The sequence below is a fragment of the Parus major genome, chromosome 7 (genome assembly GCF_001522545.3).
Source record: "Parus major isolate Abel chromosome 7, Parus_major1.1, whole genome shotgun sequence".
Classification (NCBI taxonomy): domain Eukaryota; kingdom Metazoa; phylum Chordata; class Aves; order Passeriformes; family Paridae; genus Parus; species Parus major.
The window spans coordinates 11,717,910-11,741,578 of NC_031776.1; the positions used below are offsets into that span (position 1 = coordinate 11,717,910).

At 39.4% G+C, this 23,669-nt stretch overlaps 1 protein-coding gene across 1 annotated transcript; it reads right to left on the reverse strand.

Annotated features, from left to right (window-relative positions):
* Positions 1 to 818: 818 nt before the first annotated feature.
* Positions 819 to 21,984, reverse strand: CREB1 (cAMP responsive element binding protein 1). Its single transcript, XM_015635116.3, has 7 exons — positions 21,843 to 21,984; positions 18,294 to 18,440; positions 16,352 to 16,452; positions 13,395 to 13,537; positions 11,787 to 11,969; positions 10,288 to 10,438; positions 819 to 7,381 (listed from the first exon to the last, which is right to left on the reverse strand). The coding sequence occupies exons 1-7, from the start codon at positions 21,954 to 21,956 to the stop codon at positions 7,237 to 7,239; spliced, it is 984 nt and encodes a 327-aa protein (XP_015490602.1). The 5' UTR covers positions 21,957 to 21,984; the 3' UTR covers positions 819 to 7,236.
* Between the last annotated feature and the right edge of the window lie 1,685 nt (positions 21,985 to 23,669).

A 23,669-nucleotide genomic window follows, 5' to 3' on the forward strand; every position in this document is an offset into this window, starting at 1 on the left:
AAACAGCTGACTACACAGGAATCTGTGTTACCCAGTCCTTTTCAGTGCAAAGTTTAAGCCAAACTGCATTTTTATCTCAGGGACTAACCCGTTTGGGATTCTCTCTCATTACTGTAGATTTTTCTCAGCAAAAACGTGAATGGCACTATAAAAACTAGAAAATCCCAGCTGTAATGAGCTGACCTTACTGCTTCCTCTTGATTTCACTGGAGGTGTGTTTACCCCAGTGCTGAGTTTGTTCCCCTGGCTTCCATCCCTGTGTTTGGATCCAGCCTTGCAGATTACATAATAGGGTTGTGATCCTTGCAGTGTTTGCTGCCTTCTGTTTCTGTTCTGTTCTAAAGACCAGTAGTACACGGTTTACAGGAATGCTTGAAAGTGAGACATGCAGCATATTTAAACTGTGAAAGGCATAAGCGTTTCAAACATTATTAAACAACAGAACTGCCACCAGAATGGATACTGGAAAGCACATTTAAAAATATCAGGAGGAAGAGAAACTTTGTTTTTCAGGACTTAACCTCTGGCTAATTCAATGATGATAAAAAAGCCTTCTCTTTGGGGAGAATACTTTATGAATACTTAGGATTCATATCTGTGCCCAATACTTAGGGCACAGATTGAGAGGATACCACAGACTGCTCAATATATGCCTTTTCCCATATTCCTCTAGCTAGCATTTGCCACTAAATTAAATTAGTGTAAATGGAACACCCTGCTCAAAAAAGAGACTTTGTAGAGTTTTTTAAAGCATGTTTATGTGACTGCACATAAATGTTTGTGTAAAAAGGGAGTTATGACAGTTTATACCACAAAGGTTACAGTAAGAAAAAGCACTTCTTTATGACAATAATTCACAAATTCACAAGAATCACTTTAATATACAAAGCAATTACTACCATTCTGAAACACAAAGCAGCTAATATGTACATAGTGTTAATAAAATGCATTATAACCCAGTACATTTTTTAAACACAGATAAAGCACAAAAAAAAAAAAAGAAAAAAAAAAAGAAAGAAAATAACAACACAACAGGGATGTTTCTAGATTTTCGGGGAGATGGAAAAAAGCATTTATTTTCCCCCAATGCTGGATCTTCATTTAGTCTTTTAACTTCCACAAGTATGTGGGAGTCAAGCTCAAATACCCTGTTCTGTGCTGACATGGTTTGGGTAAAGAATCAGAAATGCAGATGAGGTGAACATACTCTTTCCAGCTTACACTACAAAGGGAGCATAATAACCTTCGCTCTGGAAGCTTCCCTGAAAAACATTGTTTGAAAACAATTTCAAATGATAAATCCAGAGTAGAAACAACTAATTTCTGAAGTGAACAACCAATTTGTGGACAAAAGTCTGTGGAGGGGTTGGCTGCCAACTAGCACCTCTTCTTGCTCTGTTCAAATCCCAAGAAGTCCATTTTAAGCAGCACAGTTTCAAATCTCATATAAGCTTGAAGTTGTAGAACTTTTTAAAATTAGCATTTTAATATAAATAAATGTAATTAAACACACACAAAATGGAGTGGCACCTGGATAAAACACAACTTGTGGAGAGCACCCAAACATCCTTAATTATTAAGAGTGGCCATTTCCAGATCAGCGACTGGCTCAAGGCCTGTCCCCATGCTCTCACTCAGCTATCCCCTAATTTAGAGAAACAAACAGCTGAGGCCGAGTGAACTGCTCGAGTTCTGAGTGCAGTGACTGCTCAGCTTATGGACTGTGCCAGCCATGGCTCACTCCAGCCTGTCCCTGGCCCTTTCCCTGCCAGCACACAGCTCCCAAGGACAGCTGACTGCTCCTGCCTCTCCTGCTGAAAGTGAGCCCTGAACTCACCACAGAGCAAGTCACAAACTTGCACCTGCAGTGCCAGAAAGCAAACAGGTCACTCACTCTCTTCAATTTGTGCCAACCAGCCCAAGCACATCTCTTTGCAGGCCACAGCTCAAATATATTTTAAAACACATTCCAAGGCAAAACACTTGAAATGCAAACCCTCTTTACACCACCTGGATCTGGTCCCTTTTCCTCAAAGATTCACACACTGAAGCCTGTCTATCCACAGACCTGAACCTGTCACAAGCACACAGTAGGCGGATTTCAGCACCCTCTCTTCACCAGTTTGGCTCCTTCCAGACCAACTGAACTTCAGGATACATTCAGGCTTTTGTAAAATCAGTGTCTTTTACAGCTAGCAAATCACACAGCCCACAAAAACGAGTTCCCAGGCAGACGACAGGGAACCATCAATGTACTGTATGCTTTTTAAAACCTGCTCACACTGACAGTCTTCAGGGTTAAATTATCATCATTCCTGCAAAAGAAAGGTGGTTGTGCTTTTCTTTTCAAGCAGGGTGACACACTGTTAATGTACCTTTACCTCCTGGTGTCAAATTATTGGAAAGCCTTTTGATTTATTTTCTTAGAATGCAGCTTGTAAGATCTGCAGACAAATCTCAAATTAAGAAAAGGGAAATAAAGTGGCTGAAAAATAGTTTAGCTTTCCTTCCAAATTAACCTCCCTTTCCCACATGGGATCACTGAACTAGTTCTACTCTAAAAATAATTTCACATCCATCCTCTACGTACTGCTCCGAGACACCACACGCTTGATTCTCACCCCTTCAGCTCTCCTGCCCTTCTGAAGCAAAGCCTGCTGGGCACCAGGTGCTGATCCGCAAGTTCAATTAGCAAAGGAGTCAACTGCTGGGCAGGAGTGAATTGTGTGCAGGCAGCAGGATCACAACAATTATGCCAGAAATCTTCTCAAGCAAACCAAATTGATCTTAAATTTTTTTTTTGTTCTCTGTGTTTTGTTTGGGGTTTTTTTTGGGTTTTTTCTTTTTTTTTTTTTAAAAGTGCACATTTTAATTAAACATTTACAAAGAACATAGTGTAACAAAAATAAATACATGACCTTTTGGTTGGATCATTGGCAAATGTTACATCACTAACCAGGCTCCAGGGTGAAAAAATTACAATAAAGTCAAGGTCCTATAAAATCAATTAAATCCTCTATCAACTGTCATAGATTTGAAACCACTGATATAGAGCTTGCTTTGATGTGTGGACTTGTCTTTAAACCACAAAAAGCACTGCCTGCCATAAATGAAAAGACAAAATAAAAAGCGTGTACCAGTTTTCACTAACAGATGACTACTTGCTGCTGCAGTTTACTGGAAGCCCAGATTTTAAAAAAGTAACCTGTGGTACAAACTTAGGTCAGAAACCATCAGGGCTGTTTTTCCTTATTAAATATTATTATTTTTTTCTTTTTTTTTTTTCCTGAGCCTCTTAATGATTCCAAACACCCCACCAGTTTTCTGACCAATGTACATGTACCAGAGAAGACAGTGATCTACAATGCAAATGCCAACTCCAGGCTAGCCAGAACTACAGGTGTCTGAGCAGTCCTGACAAACACAACAGGTTAAAATTGTAAAATTGTGCTTTCGGATACAAGCAACGGTGCCGGCAACTACCCAGTGCTGGTGAAATTGCTGCCTAAGGAAGAATGCATCGCCACTACCCCAGGAGGAAAACAGAAGTCTTACCAGTGGTTCCTTTAGAAAATAACATCTTAACAACCTTTCCAAATGTTTTGCCTTTGATATATAGCTGCCAAAGAGAAAAAGCACAAAGGTGAATTACTCTGGGTGGTGGTGGTTGTAAAACAACTGTTTACATAATTTCAAAAATCTTCATCAATAAAAAACAAACTTCACAAAAGCCACGAAAGATGAAATAAAATTCTTGAAAATGCGTAACTGAGAGACAGCACAAAACAAATCAATAATAAGCGCTAGAATAACGCAGCCCAGAGCTACTGGGGTGAAGGGAAGCTTTCACACGCACACACACACACACACACACATCACACATCCACACATACCCAGACACACAGAAAAGTAAAAATTCTTTTTTCTGACCTCCATATACTATAATACTCAGCATTCCTGACTTAAAAGCTCTCAGAGCTGTAGATTATATACTGTGTGTATATATATATATATGTACATATATTATACATATGTATTTTCCAAGAATATCTAAATTAAAAGAGCACCTTTGACAATATCTTAACTGCCTGATTGGTGCTGTTGTTTTGCAAAATAATGACATTACAAAAATTATATTTCAAACCAATTCTTGTTTATTATGAACATAACAGATCTAGCCCTTTCTAACCCTCTCTTCAGGTAAAACAGTCTATCAGTTCTTGAAAACTCACAACCGTGAGATATAAAACTAATCCTCCCTCCCCCTTGTCAGCATAATTCCATCCTACTTCCAAATGGCCTTAGTTTATAGAAGCTTATTACCCCAACCTCACTACTTGGTAAATAACATAGGAATGGATTCCTGTGTCACAATCTTTCCCTTTTTGGGTCAATATGAATAGTAAAGCATGTATGGGTAGCCTAGCCAGCCCTGTACTTGGTCTAATACATTTTTTATTATTGTAATCTATAATTTTCATTAAATAAATTTGTGTCCCTAAATCCTCAGTGCAGCATAAATAAAAATAAAAATTCTTGCAGACCCCTATGTACTTTGAATTACATTCCTTTTCTTAGTAAAACTTTATTTGCTAATAAAGTCTAGGCTAAAACCACTACAGGCCACTTGCAGACCACACACAGACAAACAGGTAACACAGTTCTCCTCTCACTGCCACACAAATCTGCACAAACTGTGTACTAGGAGAACACCACCTGGGCACTGTTTTAGGCTCCCATGCCCATTCAGCCCCCAGGCTTTGTGCCCAGTGATTATCAGCAAGCTCTGGACAGTGTTCGTTACCCACTAGACAACAGCTCTCAGCGCCCAGCTCGTCTTGCCCAGGTTCACAGCAAAACCTCACGTTTTTGCAAACAGATGTTCTACAAAAGAAACAGCCTTAATGTGGGCATATACAGCCTTTTTTGTGTTTCTCAAAGCTGCAGGAACCATTCCATGTAATTGCAAATGAGGCCACCATGAGCTTCATGTTTTACACGAATGATTCCTGTATTATCAACATTTCTACTTCAGTACTCGTTCTGGAAAATGTAACCGTTTTATGCATTTGTATTTGCCCATTTTAAGAATCAGATAGTTTTTATAAAAGCACTGCTGAGAACTTAGGGTCTTCTTTAAATCTGCATTGCTAAACTAATAGATTCATCTCCCATTAAATAAAACCACAAAAATCAACTCTCTATGGCAGATAAAAATAGACCATTTATAAACATCCACAAAACTCGTGAAAATGAATTATTTAATATTTCTGATACTTATGTTCTCTTCTTGAAATACGAGTGTAATTTGAATTTCTTGATAACTTCAGATTTAACGATAATTCTGTAAGTTTAACCCTGCTCCTTTTAAATTAAGTCTCTTGGAAACTGAATGCCCTCTCAAATGAGAAATCTAGAACTTTTAATACTGCTTAGGTGTTTGAGACTCAACTACCCAGAGTCTTCCAAGTATTTTTCTTATAACGTCACACTGACTGTATAACCTTTTAGAAGCTAATGTATGAAATTTATCTTAAAAAGAGATAGAGTGAATGGGAAAAAATATTAGCTAATACTCTGCTAGGCAAGGCATTAGTATAGACCAGAGCCTTATCCGTATGTTTCTAGACATAAAAGTTTGACCAAAAGCCCAAAGTAAACTTATTCCATCAATGACCCAAGTTAACACAATGAGAGAGACTGGCTTCAAGAGGGCCAGTACACAAACCGTCCATGATTCTTTTGGACACATTATTTTGGACAACTTCTTGATGTTCTTTTTGGTTCCTTTTGAGCATGATTATTTTGAAGTCCAAATGCTTAGTACAGAGGTTTTTTTTAAAATATTAACTACCTTTTTTAACACCATAAATATGGGAAAGATCACAGTTCCTCAGTGCACAGAAAAAAAAATTGATCTTGCAAACATCTGAGGCACATGTGTAATTTTAGTTGCAGGAATAGATTACTCAGTAAATTTGACCCTTTCCATGAAAAAATACCCCAAATAAATTAAGAGTTTAGCTAACCTGGCCAGGCTCAAATAATCAGTATTGTCCCTTGCAAAGCACAAGTTGGAATATCTGTGTTTGAAGACCTCTTTAATATTTGAGGTTGTCCTAGTAGTTGTCATACTGCAAATTAATTTATGCATAGAAGGTAGCCTCAAAGTTCAAAAAAGAATTTAGCAAACCAGGCTGATATTTCTATTGAGTACAATAATTTCCATTGCATAAGTCAGCGGCAGGGAAATAAAAACAACCTCATTGCGTGAGAGGACTTGGGACACAGACCATACTGTCGTCAGGGAGTACTTAAGTGGAGTTGGCCATGCTTCAACTGCTTAGTTGTTCTGCATACAAATAGGTAGTGCTTTCATGTGTTACCCCTGTTTACTATGTGACTGTTTTCAGAACATCACGATTGCATCTTTTTAAAACAATTTTCTTTCCCATCCAAATATCATTTCCCACCCTATATCCTATGAATTTGGTGTCTGTTTTCTGTGCGTTCAGAATGCTGAAAGCACTTGCACACACAAACTATGAGAAGCAACAACTGACCAGTGAAGCTCATCTCAATGCATTTGTTTCTGAGGTATGGAGAAGGTTTTACTAGTCCAGGAGGGCTTAATACAGACTGCAAATCAAACCCCCTCCTGGGCTAGTCTGAAAAAGGTCTGTTATCTCCACACCAAGAACGGGACGGTGAAGTGCCCTTCGTCTGGCATGCTGCTCAGCTGTGTATTTGTGCAGCTCAGCATGAACGTGTGAAACCAATTTGGCAACCATTGCTTCTTCATTGTACCATGCATGCTCCACCTATGCGGCCCACAGTTCTCTGGACCAAGAGGCTGGGGTGGTTCTGTCTCTAAGGCAATGGAAAGAGCTCAGCACAAATTCTTGACATCTTTACAAAAGGACCCTCCCCACAGTAACTTCCCAAGTGACCACTGTTACTCCTTGAAGAGGATCAGGAGACGAGAAAGAAGCCTGTTCTTCTTCACGCTGAGATTGATGATGAAATTCATCTTGTAAGGGGAGAAGTGGAGGCAAGTACTTGAACATTCACAGTTTGATGCAAAGCACAAATGAAGTATATTCTGTAGTTGCTTCAGGCAGTTTTGCGCATAGAAAAAAAGAAATGTTTAGAAAATAAAAAGTTTACTTTGTCTTTCTGGGTATAGCCAGAACCAGTCTCTATCCCACCTGGACAAGTGAAAATGAGAATCCAAAATTAATCTGATTTGTGGCAGTAAAGGTCCTTAAGTGCTTTCAACTCCTCAATCAGTGTCTTGTTTTGGTTTTCAAGCACAGCCACTCGATTTTCTAGACATTTCACATACTCCTTTTTCTTCCTGCGACATTCACGTGCTGCCTCTCTGCAAAGCAAAAAAAGGCCATTCAAATCCAGAACAATTATTTGCAGACATGGGCTAGCTAACTGCTTTCAGGCAAACCTTCACTAGTACTGCCATTTTCAGAATATGGAGGCATTGTTAAGAAATGCAAGTGAGGAAAAAACACCGAGTTCATAACACCTGCTCCTCACAAATCTCACACACTCAAGATCCATGTATCATTTCAACATGCGGATCCCAGTAAGACAGCACCAATAAATTATTATTTCTGTGAGCAAAGGATCCTACTCACTGATAAAATTTTGCTTGCAGGATTTACATTGGAGCCTTTAGGCTGAGTCAAATGCTGCTGCAATACTTTGACTTTATTATCATCTATTATTCTTTTTACAGTTTTAACTCTTCCCTTTGCTGCAGTCCAACAAGATGATCAACTGGTGTAAAAAGTGCTGTATTTAGACCACTCATGTATTTGCTCTTGAGCAATTCTTTAATTTTAATAATGATGTCTGCATCACTGCAATGATAATATTAATGACTGAAATAAAAGCAAAAAATAAAAATATAATGAAATTAACAGTAGAAACCACGTAGTTCTTTAGTCCCTGTCTGCTATGCCAAAAACAGACCTCAAGATAGGCAAACTTCTTAGTCTTTCTTGTAAAGAGTGAGCTGCCTGTAGATAACTTGGTTACATACCAAGAACACCAGAGAAAAGTACCAGAAGGTATTAATGTGCTGCTGAGCATCCTGAAGGCAGGAACACCAAGGCAGGAACTACCCTGCACAGCAATATAATGGCACCAACGTACAAAGTAAGCACAAGGCTAAATGCCACGGGCAGATGGGAGCTCAGGCAGAGGGATCTCCTCCTGCAGTGCAACTTGTCCAAGCAGCACTCTGCAGACACATGGAAATAAACACTTATTTGCCCTGAACCTTTAGGTGCAAAGCAGAACAGCTTCAAAAATAAGAGTCTGTGTGCCCCTTCATTGCAAACACTACACAGACTGATGAGACAGTCAGTGTTCTGGGAAATGAGAGGAGAAATCAGAAACCCTTACTCCCTTTACTAGGTAAATAGTAGCTGTAAAAACAGAATGCATTCCAGGACCTAACTGATAAGAAGCCTCTAAGGTAGTTTTTGAAATTCAGCTCCACAAATGAGACAGGATGAAGGAAACATAGCCTGTAAGCCCTGAAGGGGCTCAGGTATTCATCTGTCACTCCCACAAATACAATTTCACATGCTTGCAGTGCTTCAGTAAACCATGTGTAACATTCAGAATTTAAGTAATTTTGGGCTGTTACCAAAAGATTAAGTACTAGTGGATCAGGAAGTGCCTCCCGGTGCAAACTACTAACATGACTCCTTGGGTGATAACATTTTCTTTCTGTGATTTTTTTTCCAGCTTAGGCTGTGTATATTAAGAAACCCCAAGTCTGTGTGTGCTAGTTGTTCATTATGAACAGCCAGAGTTCTACTGAATTACAACAGAGCTTTAAAAATGTAAAATTTATACAGAAAATTTGCACAATAATATCTATGAATATTTACACTATAATCCTGCAGTAAGTGCCACCTTACCATCTGCCTCTCTATCCTTTTTCCCCACTTTGCTATGGAGCTTAGATTTGCAAATATCTATTAAGCAGACAGGCTAAAAGCACCCCATGCAACATGATACTGTTGCAAAAGCTGTCAATTTAACTCAAGTGGGGTGATTCCCCATTGTTTTCACAAACACAAAAGCTTTCTTTTACTGGAATAAGACTGATGACTAAATGAGGGTATTCTGTGATTCTAACTAATTTTTTTTCAAATGCAGAGCCTGAAAGGGTATATCTACTATTCACTGGTATGAGAAATCTATATGAAAAGGGAGATGGATGACATTCTGTACAAAAACCTTTTTAAAAAAGTGAACTCTGCTGTTCATCATTATTTACTTCATTAAAGGCCCTCGTATAAGCACTGAGTCTGCTAAGTAAGTTTCTATTGTGTTCACAGCACAGCAACCTACAGAAGATAAATGAACCTGTACAACATCAGTTTTTTCAGACTGACAGATGAAGTTAACAAGGCTTTCAGGGGGCTTCCTCTGCTCAGAAGGGCCAGGCGCACTGGGTTCTCAGTGTCACAGTTTAACACACAGGCTGCAATCCGTGGCCCGTGGGTAAGAGTACAAGCTTGGTGTGATGGGTTAATTCAAGCCTGCCCCTTCCCACCCACAGCAACAGGCTTCATGAGCATCAACTGCATAGCTTCTCCCTACTGCTCCCTTCCTTTGCTACCTCCACCCACTCCCACCCCTAAGCTTAGCTGCTCCTCCTCACACACTGAATCCTACAGGATCAAGTCTTTACCTTTCTTCTAGCCCCTCTGCTGCCACTACTGGCTCCACAGGACTTCAATTAAAACGAATAGCTGCTCATTTAGCCTTTGCTTGAGCCTTTCTGCCCCTGGAGGAGAAAACCCAAAGCAGCTAAAAGAACAAGTGAGACAATCAATAAAGTACTCAGGAAGAGCACACGTGGGCCAGCAGCAAGGAGAATGCATGCAGAAGGCTAAGGGAAAGAATCCAGGAAAAGTTAAACCACATGAATTTAACTCCTAAAAAGCAACTCATCTTGGTGTTTATAAGAACATATCTGCAGTCATAAAAGAATCTCACCAACTACTTTTCTCCTTACTGCAACAATCAAATTCACACACCTCACAGACTGAGTCTGGCACTTTACTCAAGGTTTCAGGCGCAACACACAGCACTAGTAGATGTGCATTTCTGCTCTGCATCTTTAAATAAAGGCAAATTCTTCATAAAGCATTTCATAATGCAGCTAGGAAAGATCAGGACTCTTAGTGCTTGATACACTAGGCCTATGCAGAGCTGACTGGGAAATAAAGGTGATCTGAGTGTACGTGCCTGTTCTTCATTAGACGCACTTCTCTCTTCCGTGCAGCCTCTTCTGCCGGCTGGGTCGGAAGTGCTGGGGAGGATGCCATGACTACTCCTGGTGCAATGGTGCTGGTCGGGGCGGTGCGGATCTGGTAGGTCTGCACATCTCCTGAGGCAGCTGCAGGGACACACATGACATCAGTCTGGTGACAGTGCTGTCACACGTGCTGTGGAGAGCATCTACTCATGTCTCTAAGCTGTCACATCTCTAACACAGTCACCTGTCTGACCCAGTCACCCCTCTAACCATGCACCTTGGGCCACAGCTCAGGAGGGACTGCCATCATCTGGGTCATCACTGCTACCTCAGGCTTAGTCTGTTAATACATGCAAGGTTTTGGGCATTCCTCCTGGAGAAGTCTTCAGTTGTGCTTGATAAATTGATTTGTCTTGTGGTATAGCTGTGCTTCTTTCTCCCTTATTGTATTTCTTTGTACTTCTCTGGTTTTCGGGCAGTTCTAGCATTTCTAGAGAAGGACGGTGTCACTATTTCTAGTTATGCTCCAAATGTCTGCCTGGAAAAGGAGGAACTGCACGTGTAGGTATCTACCATAGAAAAAAAGGTGTAAAAAAGTAGCATTTACTCCCACAAGAGATGGACAGTGCACTCTACTGCCTCTCCAGAATGAGTAAGGTCTTGGCTTTCTTTTATTTCACACACTTACGAGAGCGTTAATTTTGCCTGAGCTTATAAAAAACCACAATACTACCTAAAGAAATCATATGTCCTTAAGAACATAAAACCCCAAAGATCAATGCAACAATAGTACTCTTCTCTGCTATGCATACCTGGTAAACTCTTCACTGGATAACTTTCAAATCAACTACTTAACAACCATAGAAGGTACACTTCTGTTATTTTCAATAAAAATTCTGTAACACTCCTCAATTTTTAATTAACCAAAATACGTATTTTGACACAATAGCTCCCCACAACTTATTCTATGCAAAAGTAACTCTGCCAAGTTGAGGGCTAGACCAAATGATCACTTAAGGTACTCTCCTAATTGTTCTGATTCCAAGACTCACTGATTGAGAGTCACTCAGTGACTAGCTACAAAAGTCACAGTAGGAAGAAATTATGACTTACAATTGAAAAAAGGGAGAAATTGCTAATAAATTAAAAAGTGCCCCTTTAGAAAGAATCAAATATCCTTCTATCTTTCATGCTTGCTTTAAATTTCCTATTGTTGCACATATGAGAGAACTCAAAAAGCAAAAATGCAGCATGAAAAAGCAAAAATAAATATATTAAACCTCAAATATCCACAGTTCTACCAATCTAAAGGGAAAGGCTTCAAGAAAATATGACAAACAGCTTTGTCCAGAACTTCAGTAATTTTATGGACTTATCTGTGCCAAAGCTATTAATTCTGTTTCCTGACACATTTGAAGGGGTCAGGTTGGCAACTTATATCAGCATAGAGAAAATGTTACACAGAATGACTGGCTGTGAAGTTTCTCACCTTGTACAACAACTTGGTTGCTGGGTACAAGTATCTGCTGTCCATCTGTGGTCTGTGCATATTGTAAAATGGTGGTGCCAGGTTGGGTTGCAGCTGCATTGGTCATTGTCAATGTCTGGAGACCTTGTACTCCATCTGTGCCATTGTTAGACAACTGTATTGCTCCTCCCTGGGTGATGGCAACTGCAGACAGAAAAAATGAACCCAGCGTTTAAGACACTAATTCACTCATTAACTTCCAGTATAAAACCTAATTATGGAAGAATACTAATCTAAGCTAAATCCTTTGAACCCTTACGTACCCCTAAATAAAACCCATGGCTTCAATGTACATGAAAGAAATCATCCTTTGAAAGATAAGTTTTCAAATGTTTGTGAGGGCCAAAACCCACAGCCTGAAATACAAATCAGTTTCTCTAATAAAACAGAATCACACAGAATAGCTACAATCCACCCCCAAGGAATACTTTTTAATTTGTTAAGATTTTCTTCTTGGTTGGTTTAGGTATTTTTCTCAGTCCTTACTTTTTCTTCTCATCTGAAATTCCTGTCATCTTCTGTTCTTTATGCCCTTCAGTCTCCTCTGCTGCTAGTGCTATCCATCTTGTTTTTCACTTTCTTCTTGATTTGGTGCTTTTTTTTTTTTCTTCTGATTGTGTCCCCCCTTCGCTAGAACTTCCTCAGACCCTTCCTAGCTGTTTTTTCATTCATAAAAGTACAGCTTGGTTCAGGCAGTCTTAACTTTGTTGGATTTTCTCCTTTCTTTCTCTCAATCCTGTCATGCAGGCATACTGGGACATTGCCCCTTTTGTGACTCATGGAATTTCACTGTGTTCCTATATGTAGACACACCAAAATCTCAAGTGTCTGCAGTTGACACGCAGTTATTTTACAGTTATAATAGGAATCAGAATTAACCACATCCGTTTCAATAAAATTAAGCAGGGTACAAGGCAAAGGGGTTAAGGAGTAAACAGAGATACAAAATTTTAAAGAGATTTTAAGAGACAGATGTAAACATGTAGCTCTTTCTCCCTTTTGTATGTGTTGTATATGTCTCCTACTGTATGTGTTAGTGTGAGACGGCATGGGTCTTATCTTTACTGCCATTCTTCAAGCCACAACACTGTATCTATAAAATCTAACAAATAAAGAAAACACAGAAATATATATTTATGACATATATTGAGGTTGCTGATGTCCTTATTTTTTCAGGACTTTCTGAAAATGTAATTGCAGACTGTAACAGTTTTTTCTAATGATGATGTTACAGTTTGTGAACAAGTGTTAATGATCTGCCAAGACAAAAAACTTCTGAATTCCCCCATCTAGTTCCTGAAGTGAAGAAGTTTATAATAGCATTATGGTTAGTTCCTGTTTTGTCCCAGGATGCATTAGCTGCACCAAGTGGAAGGCAGTCCCAGAATGTTAATCAAGCCTTTCAAACACTTACAATAGAAATGTGTTTAAAAGGCCTGGTTAACTGTCAAAATAAATATTTTTTTCACATCCTGCTTTGTTCTAGTCCAAACAACAGTTAAAGAAATAATAGTTCTTCGTCTTCTCATCCCCACTTACTAGCACCACTGAGAAATTCAGACTACATACTGTACTGCCCACTGCTGGTTTGGTAAATGGGAGTTGGCACCGTAACAGTGGCGATGGCAGGTGCTGCTGTTTCCTCTTCAGACTTTTCTTCTTCGATCCTTGGCACTCCTGGGGCGTCTGAGGACAAGTCATTCAAAATTTTTCTGGCAAAGACAGTGTGTTGTAGAGATTTTAATAAAAATTGGGGGAGAAAAATAGTCTATCTGATACACAGTGCTGGGGAAAACTGTGAAGTGCAGCAAGCCAACAAGGAAAATATGAGTGGAGAATGAAAAACACACACTATCTTCAAACTCTTATTGGAGAGGATTGTTCAAAATGCCAAGCACTGATGGGCAAGGGAGCCAGCACAGAACGCTATGCTTGTCAAAACCCACTATATAGCTATTACAACCATCCCTTTTTCTTCAGAGCATGTTTCTCTCATCCATTTTTATTTGTTTCCTGCTTTTAGCTATATAAACATTTAAAAAAAAACTCAGAACCTGTCTCCTCACTTACACTGGGGGAACTGCTCCATTTCAAAGACTATAAACACCTCAGCCAGAGAGCTGAGTACCAAGGGAGTTAGCAGGAATGCTTGAAGAGAGCCAGCAGTTCATAATTTAACACCTGCCTGGGAGACAATACCCAGTGTTTGAGAACAGTCTCACACTTATGTTCACAGGTGCCCTGCCTGAGAAAGTTAATGGGTAAAGAACAGATTGTTTCATTATTTCTATGAGCTAATTATCCAAAGTCAAAACTTCTAAAACATCACTGCTACAGGTGCCACTCAACATGACAGTGGACTGACCACAGCAGTCACTGCAATTTGCATCACTGACATCAAACGCTGTCCATCCTCAGGGGACTGCCAAGCCCTTTTCGCTGCTGGCACATTCTATTATGTCACTGCAAAATGCAGTAAATGCCCTTGGGTAAATGTAATGCTCTTAGGTAAAAGGCAATTATTTTTTGTAATTCTCCTTCTATGTTTTCCAGTGGATTGGCACAGGAACTCAATGGAATGAAGTGAACAGAGCTGTAGACCCCAAGTTCCAAGACAACACTGCTTTATTATACAAGCCTCCTAAGGCTGTGGGAGCCAGAACACTTGTATGAAGCTATGTGGGGAGAGCAGTCATCCTGCTTAGCAGCTTGACCAAAAGAGCTTTGCTGTTGCTGTTTTGACTTTGTGTGCATGCAAGAAACCCCAGCACTGCACAACAATGTGCGAAAAATCACTTGGACAAATAAAAAAATCCCATACAAAGAGTTTGCAATCTACGTGTTAGACTAGAAACTAGTGAATGAAACAGATGAAAAATATGGAGAAAGCAGGGATGATGAAGAACAAAATCCAAGGAAATAAAAAATCACCTTTTAACCTCCCTGTCATTATCACACAGTGGTTAAAACAATGGATTTAAGGTAAAGGATAAGATGGCAGCTTTACAAATGTAGGAGCTATGAACTGACATGGAATACATGAGGTACTTTAGTAGCAGAATCACAGAGAAGTTTTTGTGGAAGAGGTATAGCTTTCAATTCTGTGAACATATCTGCACCTATCGTGTATCTGGGGCCAGTTACAGCAGGTTGAATAATGCCAGCTGGGAAGCCACTACAGACAGCAGTGACCTGGCCAAGCCTTTCTGACCTAACCAACACCAGCTCAGAGTCTGAGCTTCATATAGAAGTTTTGCATCTACCAAGTGTTGCTGTGTCACCACAATCTGGATTGAAGACAGAGACTGTGTTGTGCCACCAGTGTGTGCAAAGGAGTTCATCTCAATGAGAAGCCAGCATGCACAAGCACCCTCTTCTCAGTTTTGCTGCTTGTTTACTTAGGTCTGTTTTCTCACCATACACAGCCACTCTTCCATATATAGTAAAATCAAGTGTCTTGCTGCAGAAGCAGACTAAAGGGAACCTGTGGCAGCCTTGAAGTTAACACTACTCCTTGCAAATGAAAATATTTCCCCCTAAGATCTATTATGGCTAGGGATCTTCAGCAACGATTTTTCACTATTTTGGGCAGAACAGCCTTGAAGGCTGCTGGACAAGGCAGACAATAATCTCCCAAGTACTAAAAAAGTATAATGGTTGAGATATGCTCAGGCCTACAGCCCAGCTTCTATTTCCAAGGGTATGCTCATAAAGGAAAAAGGTGCATCTGAATTTTCTAAAGCAGAAGGAACTCAGAGGTCACTTAAAATCTACTGAACCCCAGAGCTGTTCCTTATGGCTATTGAGCATATTTTAAGAATGAAAGTGAGATTTAGTACAGACACAAAAAGCTGTACAAAGGCTTAGTTAATAAAGTAACATGACACACCATGTGAAGGAGAACCTCAGCTGGTTTTGCCAGAGGTACTTGCTATGAGAAAAAGAGACACTAGATGCTTTTCACTCTATTCAACTCATACTTAAAACACACTTTCATGAACTTTAAACACAAACTATTTTGCTCAGGAAGAAATTCCCTCTGAGCTATGAGACCTAACTTCCTTAGGTCTCATGGGAGAAAGGAATTAAGTTTGATTGCTGCTAGCATTTCAACAATAATGAAAAGCAGTAAGCAGTAGTTGATTTTTTGCAGACTGCAGATTACACAGAAGTCGCTTTTTGCAAAGCTTCAGTGTATTTTGTGTATTAAGTATTCATTAAAGCTATTTCTAAGGCATCTATCACAATGATACCTCAATTCTGTAAAATGTGGCAATTAGCATATTCTCAGCTTACTTCTGTCTTTACTGAGTACAACTGCTGAGGCTTCTTCTTCCTCCTATTTGCTTATCTCTTTACATCCTATTCCATGGACACATTCCATATTCCAATGCCAAGACTTCACAGAAGAGAAATATCAGTTAAATGGTAAAAATAAAAATAATAAAAATACAACCCCACAGTTTGTATCTCTGTATGAATGCACTCATCCATTAAGCAAGATGCTTCTGCTTTAACCTCCGTACCTGTAGGAGGGTCGTCTGGACAGAATTTCTCTTCGTTTCTGTGAGTCTGTGACACTGTCTACTGATTCCTGTGAATCTTCACTTTCTGCTATAGTGGAGATCTGTAAATAAGAACAGCAATCAAATTTAACAAGACACTTCCAATGCCTTTATTTTAACGAAATGTTGACATCCTGTGAAAAACACCACAATGCAAGTACTCTATCTAGACAATGAACAGAAAGTTACTGCTTAATAATAGATCCAGTAAAGAATGACCACAGTTAGTGATCTGACCATCAGAATGTTCTTTATAATTTAAATACCCCAAAAAGAAAACATAAAAGTTAACACCATGCGGTTTTTGCCTCCCATAATGTTTTGTTTTCATCCATTGCATGGACAGAAGGATTTTTTTAGTAAAACTTACAGAGAGAATAACTAGACCAAATTAAGGTAGCAGAGATGTTTGGAAACAAAGAATAAAATACTGAAAAAAATATAAGTTGATAAATAATGAAGTAGATATGCTAAAGAGAGACTGCCTTTTACGGGGGAAATTGCCAGGAAAATGTCATACATGAAGATATTAAAAAATAACATAGCGCTGAAATTCTCAATATCTGTGCTAAACAAAGCAAAATGTTTAGGCAGGAAAGCTAAAATAAAAAAAAAATTTAAAATAATTTAGATAATTTTAAATTAAAAATGTGCATAACCAAATCTATAAAAGCTAATGATGCTTATGTGAGAAACAGAGCTCACATACTGACAATTTGTGCACTGCAGAGAAGGTTCCTAAAGGCTCAAAAATCTCGCTGGCACCCACATCTCACAACTGTCAGATAGAGGGCCTGAATATGTCCAAGGCTGACTGTGAACTACTGGGCTCTGAATATCAAAACACAATAGATCTGCATTGAAGCAGGTGAATTCCAAGTATGGCTTCATCGTCAGTCTCTTATCTTCTACCTCCAGGGTAGCAACTTGTGCACGTGTATCAAAACTGCTCACCTCTGATAAATTAAAACTCTAAACTCTAAAACTGCAATGGCTGAGGATGGTAGAGCCTGGCACAAACCCAGTACTGAAGTTGAGAAGGAAAAAAAAGAGATTATTATCAGAATGGCCTAGTTTTAAAATATGCATACCTTATTTTTTTAAATAATATCCAGTTGAATATCTGTATCAAAAAGTCATAGTACCTACTTTTTGAAAGTAAACTTCTTTTGAGCTTATTGTTCTAACCAGCAAATGAATAATGTACAGACCTTGTCCTGTGTAGCTGCTGTACACCAAAAAATTTCTGCATTTAGTAACACTGAACTTCAAGTGAATAAAAAGCAAGTTAAAGGTTTTAAAGATTTCAGACTACTTGTCTCCTCTATCTTCAGGCTACCTCACCATATTGCACTACCTGTCTTGCTTTACAGAAATGAAAATGCTAAGGCTTTACAAAGCACACAACACTCAACCAGCACATTTTAAAACCATTTCTATGTAACGACTGATAGGTTTGTTTTAAGAACCAGTAGCATACAGAGACCAATGCAAAGCAATTTTTCTTCTAATGGAGCAAAGACTCTCATTCTAGAATACTGACCTCATTAATTATTAAAAATTACATTATTAAAAAAAAAAATCATCCTTTTGTTTGCTTCAGAATAGTATGAACTCTTACTCAATAAAAATGTATGGAAACACAGTAGTAGAAAGTGTAGAGTAACACTGTAAGAAAAACCATAAAGCTGTTAAACTCACCAAACAAACTCTAGAGGGAAATGAAACTCAGCCATGTTTGAAAATGAAAAGTGGTTAAGCCAGAACAGAAAACAGTCAGAGTAGCAAATACTGTACAGATTTGCAAAAACACAATCCAGGACACAAATACATTAAAACCAGTGCAATGGCAAGCCTATTTCAAAGGCCCAATTCACATATTAGGAATTTCTTCAGTCAGTACCTGAACTGTCTGGACCTGTGGAGACTGAATAACTGATGGCTGGGCAGCCTGAATTACTCCATGCACTTGAACCGTCTGCCCATTGGGCAGCTGAACTAAGGTCACCGTGGGTGCAGAAGATGTTGCGTGAGCTGCTGGCATAGATACCTGCAAAGAAGAGACAGTGAGCATAAATTAGGTTATTGCAAAAGCTCCTTAGCTCAGTATTTGTTTTGGTGAAAGAACTATGTCTCTTCTAGACCCCAGTCAGATGACCCACATGTTTCAGTGTAATATAAAACCTCCTGAACTGCCTGAGCCCAATACCTGACCTACTTCACAAAATAATCTAATGCAGAATTTCTGCAGGCTCAAACATAATTTGTAAAATCACTGACAAGAATAAGAAAAACACAAGTGCCTCTATTTTGAGGTAACCTGATACAAACACATCATTACCTTTTACTTCACTTAGATATTGCTCAGACTCAAGTGTACTCCTACAGACACTGCTGAGTCAGAGGCAGAAACATATGGGAGTGGAGCTATTTTTGTTCTCACTCAGAAAAATGCAAAGAGTTTGCCAGATGTAAGAACTTAACATTTTTAGGGAATGATACCTTTCACTTTCTACAGATTAAGCCATATGAGTAGCTAGCAAAATGCATGTAAATGAAGAAGACTGACCATGTGTTCAGATAGAAAAACCCCATGAGTTTGCAGTGGAACTAAGCATTTTGTAGGCAGTCGTGATTATTGTGTAACAGGTTAAAGCAAACTCTAGTTTCAAGAGTTATTTCTATGAGGAAAAACTAGCCATGTTTTAAACCCAACCGTGTTTCTCCAGCACAGACCTGCAGGCACAGCAGCTATGCCAACAGGGATACACTGCTGACCCCAGCATGGCACATTATGGCTCGGGCTTCGGGGACAGCAGTAGCCGCACAAAGCTGTTCACGCCGCTCGGCGCTGTCTCACCCTGGCAGGCCACAGGAACTACTCTGGGTGGCTGAAGTGCCATGTACCAAGGATGCTTCACGGCTGGGCCACTGCTCAGTGCACATGCAGAACTCCCAACTGTCTGCTGACACGATGCCTGTGTGGGGCTGATGCTCCTGGAAAGCTGCAGTGTGCCAGGGCTGTGGTGCCAGCACACCCTGCCCTCAGTGTGCATCCCTCCCACATGTCACGGTCCTCGGGGAAGGACTGCAGGCAAGCGTGAGCTGCTCTGGCAGACCTCATCCAGGTCATGGGTCACTGACTCACCAGCTTTCTTCTAGTCACCCAAGTCTGGAAAACCTAACAATCCTCCAGGGTTCAACAGCGTTTTAAAAAAAATCAATCCACATAGCTGCAGTGCAAGAGAGCGCTGCGCTGCTGTCCCACCTAATCTCAAAGGGCTGCTATGTACTGGATGCAGAAGGAAATCCTCTGCTGTCCCTGTGAACACGTGGTTCTCAAAAAGCTGCAATAGCTGATCTCTGAATTTCCATAAACATCCACCACTTAAAATGAAATCTTGCTTAACAAAATTAAAGGGAATTACATGTAGACCTCTCTCCTCCACAGCTGTCTCTCCCTAATCCACCAATTTGCTTTTGCTTTTACCTTCCTTTTTCAGGAAAGCAGCTGCAGCATTACATGGTGCTATTTAACTCATATCTGAGAGAAACTGCGGCTGAGATTAACGAGAGCACTTTCCTCTGGCAAATTATATTTCTTTACCAAGTGACCTTTCTTAATAATGCACGTCTGACTAAACAGTCCTTGGCAATGACAGCAAAGCTGATCAACTGGAGGCCACTGTGGTTGGATTAAGCCCACAGCAGAGTGTAACTTCCGCACATGTCTCTGACTCATACCTTGTGGAACTGGGACGAGTTTCCTTTTGACTCTGAAAACTACCCTGAACTCACTTAAAACACAGCAATTAAACTAAGCTTGCAAGAGGGGTGACCTTACAAGAGATAATACAAGAGATAATGGAAGAATTAAATTGTTATAATTAGTTATTTAGATTTGGCTAGGCCTCTGAGCGCACTCCCTAATGCCAAACACTGCCACTTCACTTATTAAAAATATCATAGTAACATAACACTGATGTGAACAACACAAGGAATTATGTTTAGACTGTTTTATCACCTCCACAAACTCTGTACAGGCTGGGGAAAAACCAAGGTGTAAATTATATAGTGAATGACAACATGGTGGTTCACATGGATTGTAACCATACCTGTATAGTGTTTTCTTACTTGGAAAAAAGTCTCATTCAAGTACTGGGATAATTGTATCCAAGTAAAGTGCATTTTACCCACTACATACTTGTAAGTTCAGCTCCCTAAAGGTTAGCATGTTAGCATATAAATGTGAAACATTCTTGGTTCTATGGACTAAACCTTAAAGCACATCAAGTGAGCAGCAGTTAACTGGTTTTGCAAGAGAAATAAACTACTTCCACTCAGTTCACACTGAAGTGTTATTCACACCACCTACATCCTGTGCCTAAGTTAGACAGTGAGAAAACTGCCCAAAGAGGCAAGCTGGTGCAGGGCAGCTGGTGGCTTGTAAATTCACACTACAGCTTCACCCAACAAAATCACCCTGTGCATTTAAACAGCTCCAATCCCTGCACTATCACTTGAATGGAAATGTATGGACTACAGAGGGCAGGACTTGTTTGGAAGTTTGCATTGCACCAAAAGGTGCAATGACTTAAAAAACATTTATAAAATGTTAAGTGATTTAACACTTGTGCCACTTAAATGACATTTAATTCCATAAACTATGAGATCAAAAACACCTGCATGCTCTTTGCAGAATACAATTAGTTTTCTATTTAAATGGTTAAAGAAGAGAGACAAACAGGTTCTGTAGTCATTTATACAATGGGGTTGCTTCTGCCAACCACCAGTGTATAAGAAAATGAAACTCGGTTCCAAAATCAGAGATCTAGCTGGGATTGTGTTTCTTGTCTCTCCAAAATAATTTGGGGACAACAAATCATCTACTTTTGTCCCTCTAACTTGCCAACAATTCTGTGAAACTGTGGAGACAGCAGGATAACATGAGCTGTCAAGTGCCAGATTGTTCCACTTAATTATGATGCTCATAATATTAATCCCATCTGATAAAATGTTGTTTGCTGCATTATTTATCTACATATTCAGTTCATTTTCTTCAGAATTAAACTGATTACTATGGAGTTTTTAAGAGAAAACACAATAGCAAGACAATCCAGTCAATATAAAAAAGACAGTAGATTACATATATTGAAAAGAATACCTTTCAGTGGTATGGTTGCAGTAAAGAATGCAAGAAATATTTTCATTCATTACTGTGTTAACATTACACAATTTACACACACACAGTTCTTTAGAACTAACACAGCCTAATGTGATGGGAAGTCAAAAATCTCTACTGCTTTAAAAATGTGAAGACAAATATTAAAAGAACTATACATCACATGTGTTTCAGAATGGTATCAATCTTCTCTCAGGCCCATGAGCAGACATTATCCCTCTTAAAAATATTAATCATAAGTAAAACTATTACACCATATGATTTTTATACCTGGGCTAACGTTGCAATCTGTGGTTGTGCCTGTACTGTCATCTGTTGGGTTTCTGCCTCTGTACCGGCTGCATCTCCACTCTGCTGGTTCTCTGCTCCAGATTCCATGGTCATTTAGTTACCTACAATCACAATATTTGTCGTAAGTCTGGGTTGGTATGCAAGTCCATTATTCTTGGTGGATCTGGCAGTAATCACTGCAGCTGAATTCCCATTACTACATACTGTTTTAATTTGCTTATTAAATGTTGCCAAACTATTAGTATTCAGGCAAATTCTTTTCATGCCAGGTGTTTGCCTCGGATTGATTTTCCTGTGTGTAATGTTTCTGAAAAAGAAGTCCAGTCTCCTCCAACAATGAGAACAGAAAAAATGCATTTTGCTCATCCTAAAAAAACTGAGCAATTGCACTCTGATGACCTAGCACCTGTGCAATTTGGAATAAAGACCTGTTGGTATGTCAGGAAGGGCACTCCCTCAGTGGCAAGGTGACAATGTGCCCTGTTGCAGCCCTCCCTCTCCCCACAGCTGCAGTCTGCGGGTATCCAATAGCAATTGTTTCTGTGCTGGGTGCTCAGTTCTCAGCCATCTTTCCCTGAACTAAATATGCAACATCTCCATGCAAGTTCTTTCCATCACCACACTGTGTATGGCTCTACGTCACAGCAACTTAGCCTCTTCCACCCAGTAATTTTAAAGCCAGTATACAAAATGATGGAAGCCATTTCTACTTGAACCTTGCAACAAATGTATTTATACTTAGAGGTACACATTAGTTTGTCATGACCTAAGTTTTTTGATCATATACAGTTCCTAATACACTGGTATTTCTAAACACTGACTGAGATCCTAGATCACCAGAACACACAACTCTATAAAAAGAGGTTGCATAACTTCCAAACCCATGCACGTAGGCAGAGTGCAATGCCTGTTAAAATTCTGCACTGATCTGACAAAATCACTTTTCAGTTCTTCTTTAAGAACTGATATGAAAATATTTGATATAAAAAAGAACTTCAAAATACAAGGAAATTATATAGCAATGCTACTGTATTATACAGAACTCCAAATACCAAATATTAAGAATGGGTATTACCTCCATTGCCACAACACTTCTGTGTACCACCCTGTGCCCAATCTATTCAGGCCTCTGGCTACCCTAGGGCAGCACACCTCTCTTCAGAGCTGGTCCAAAACAAGCACTAGAGCATTTCTGCTTTGGGAAGAGGCCTGGAGGCAGAGAATGCTCAGAGCAGAAGAAAGTTGGAAAGAAGCAGAAATACCTCTCCTTCCTCGGCCCTCCAAGGAAAAGACTTAGAAGCATCAATACAGGTGGTGGTACCATGTCCACACTCCAGACACTTCATTTGAAACATAAAGTCAGGGAAACTTCCATTTCTATGCAAACCGTATCTCAGTGTTACATGCAAGAGAACACCTTTTATACTGCCTAAAACAGCAGAGTCACACTTCAACCCTAAGTATGAAATGTCTTACAGTAAATGATTGATAATCAAAAAAGATAATACAGTTTTTCACAGTAGTAACTGCATCATACATCAAAAGAAAGCAAGTCAGTGTATATAAATCAAAATTTCTACACTTCCTATTGAAAGTAACCATTCAAATGAGTTTGTGTGTCAACACTGAAATGTAAAGTATCAAATATTTGGTTCTAACATCAGTAAAGAAGGAAAAGAATGAAACCTGATTTTCCTTGAAAATTAACAATAAAAGAATGTATACTTTTTTAAAGCACATTAAATTATTCCAAGCAGTGGGATTTTGTTATGCCCCTCTCTAGCCAAGATTTCTGTGCTACAAACC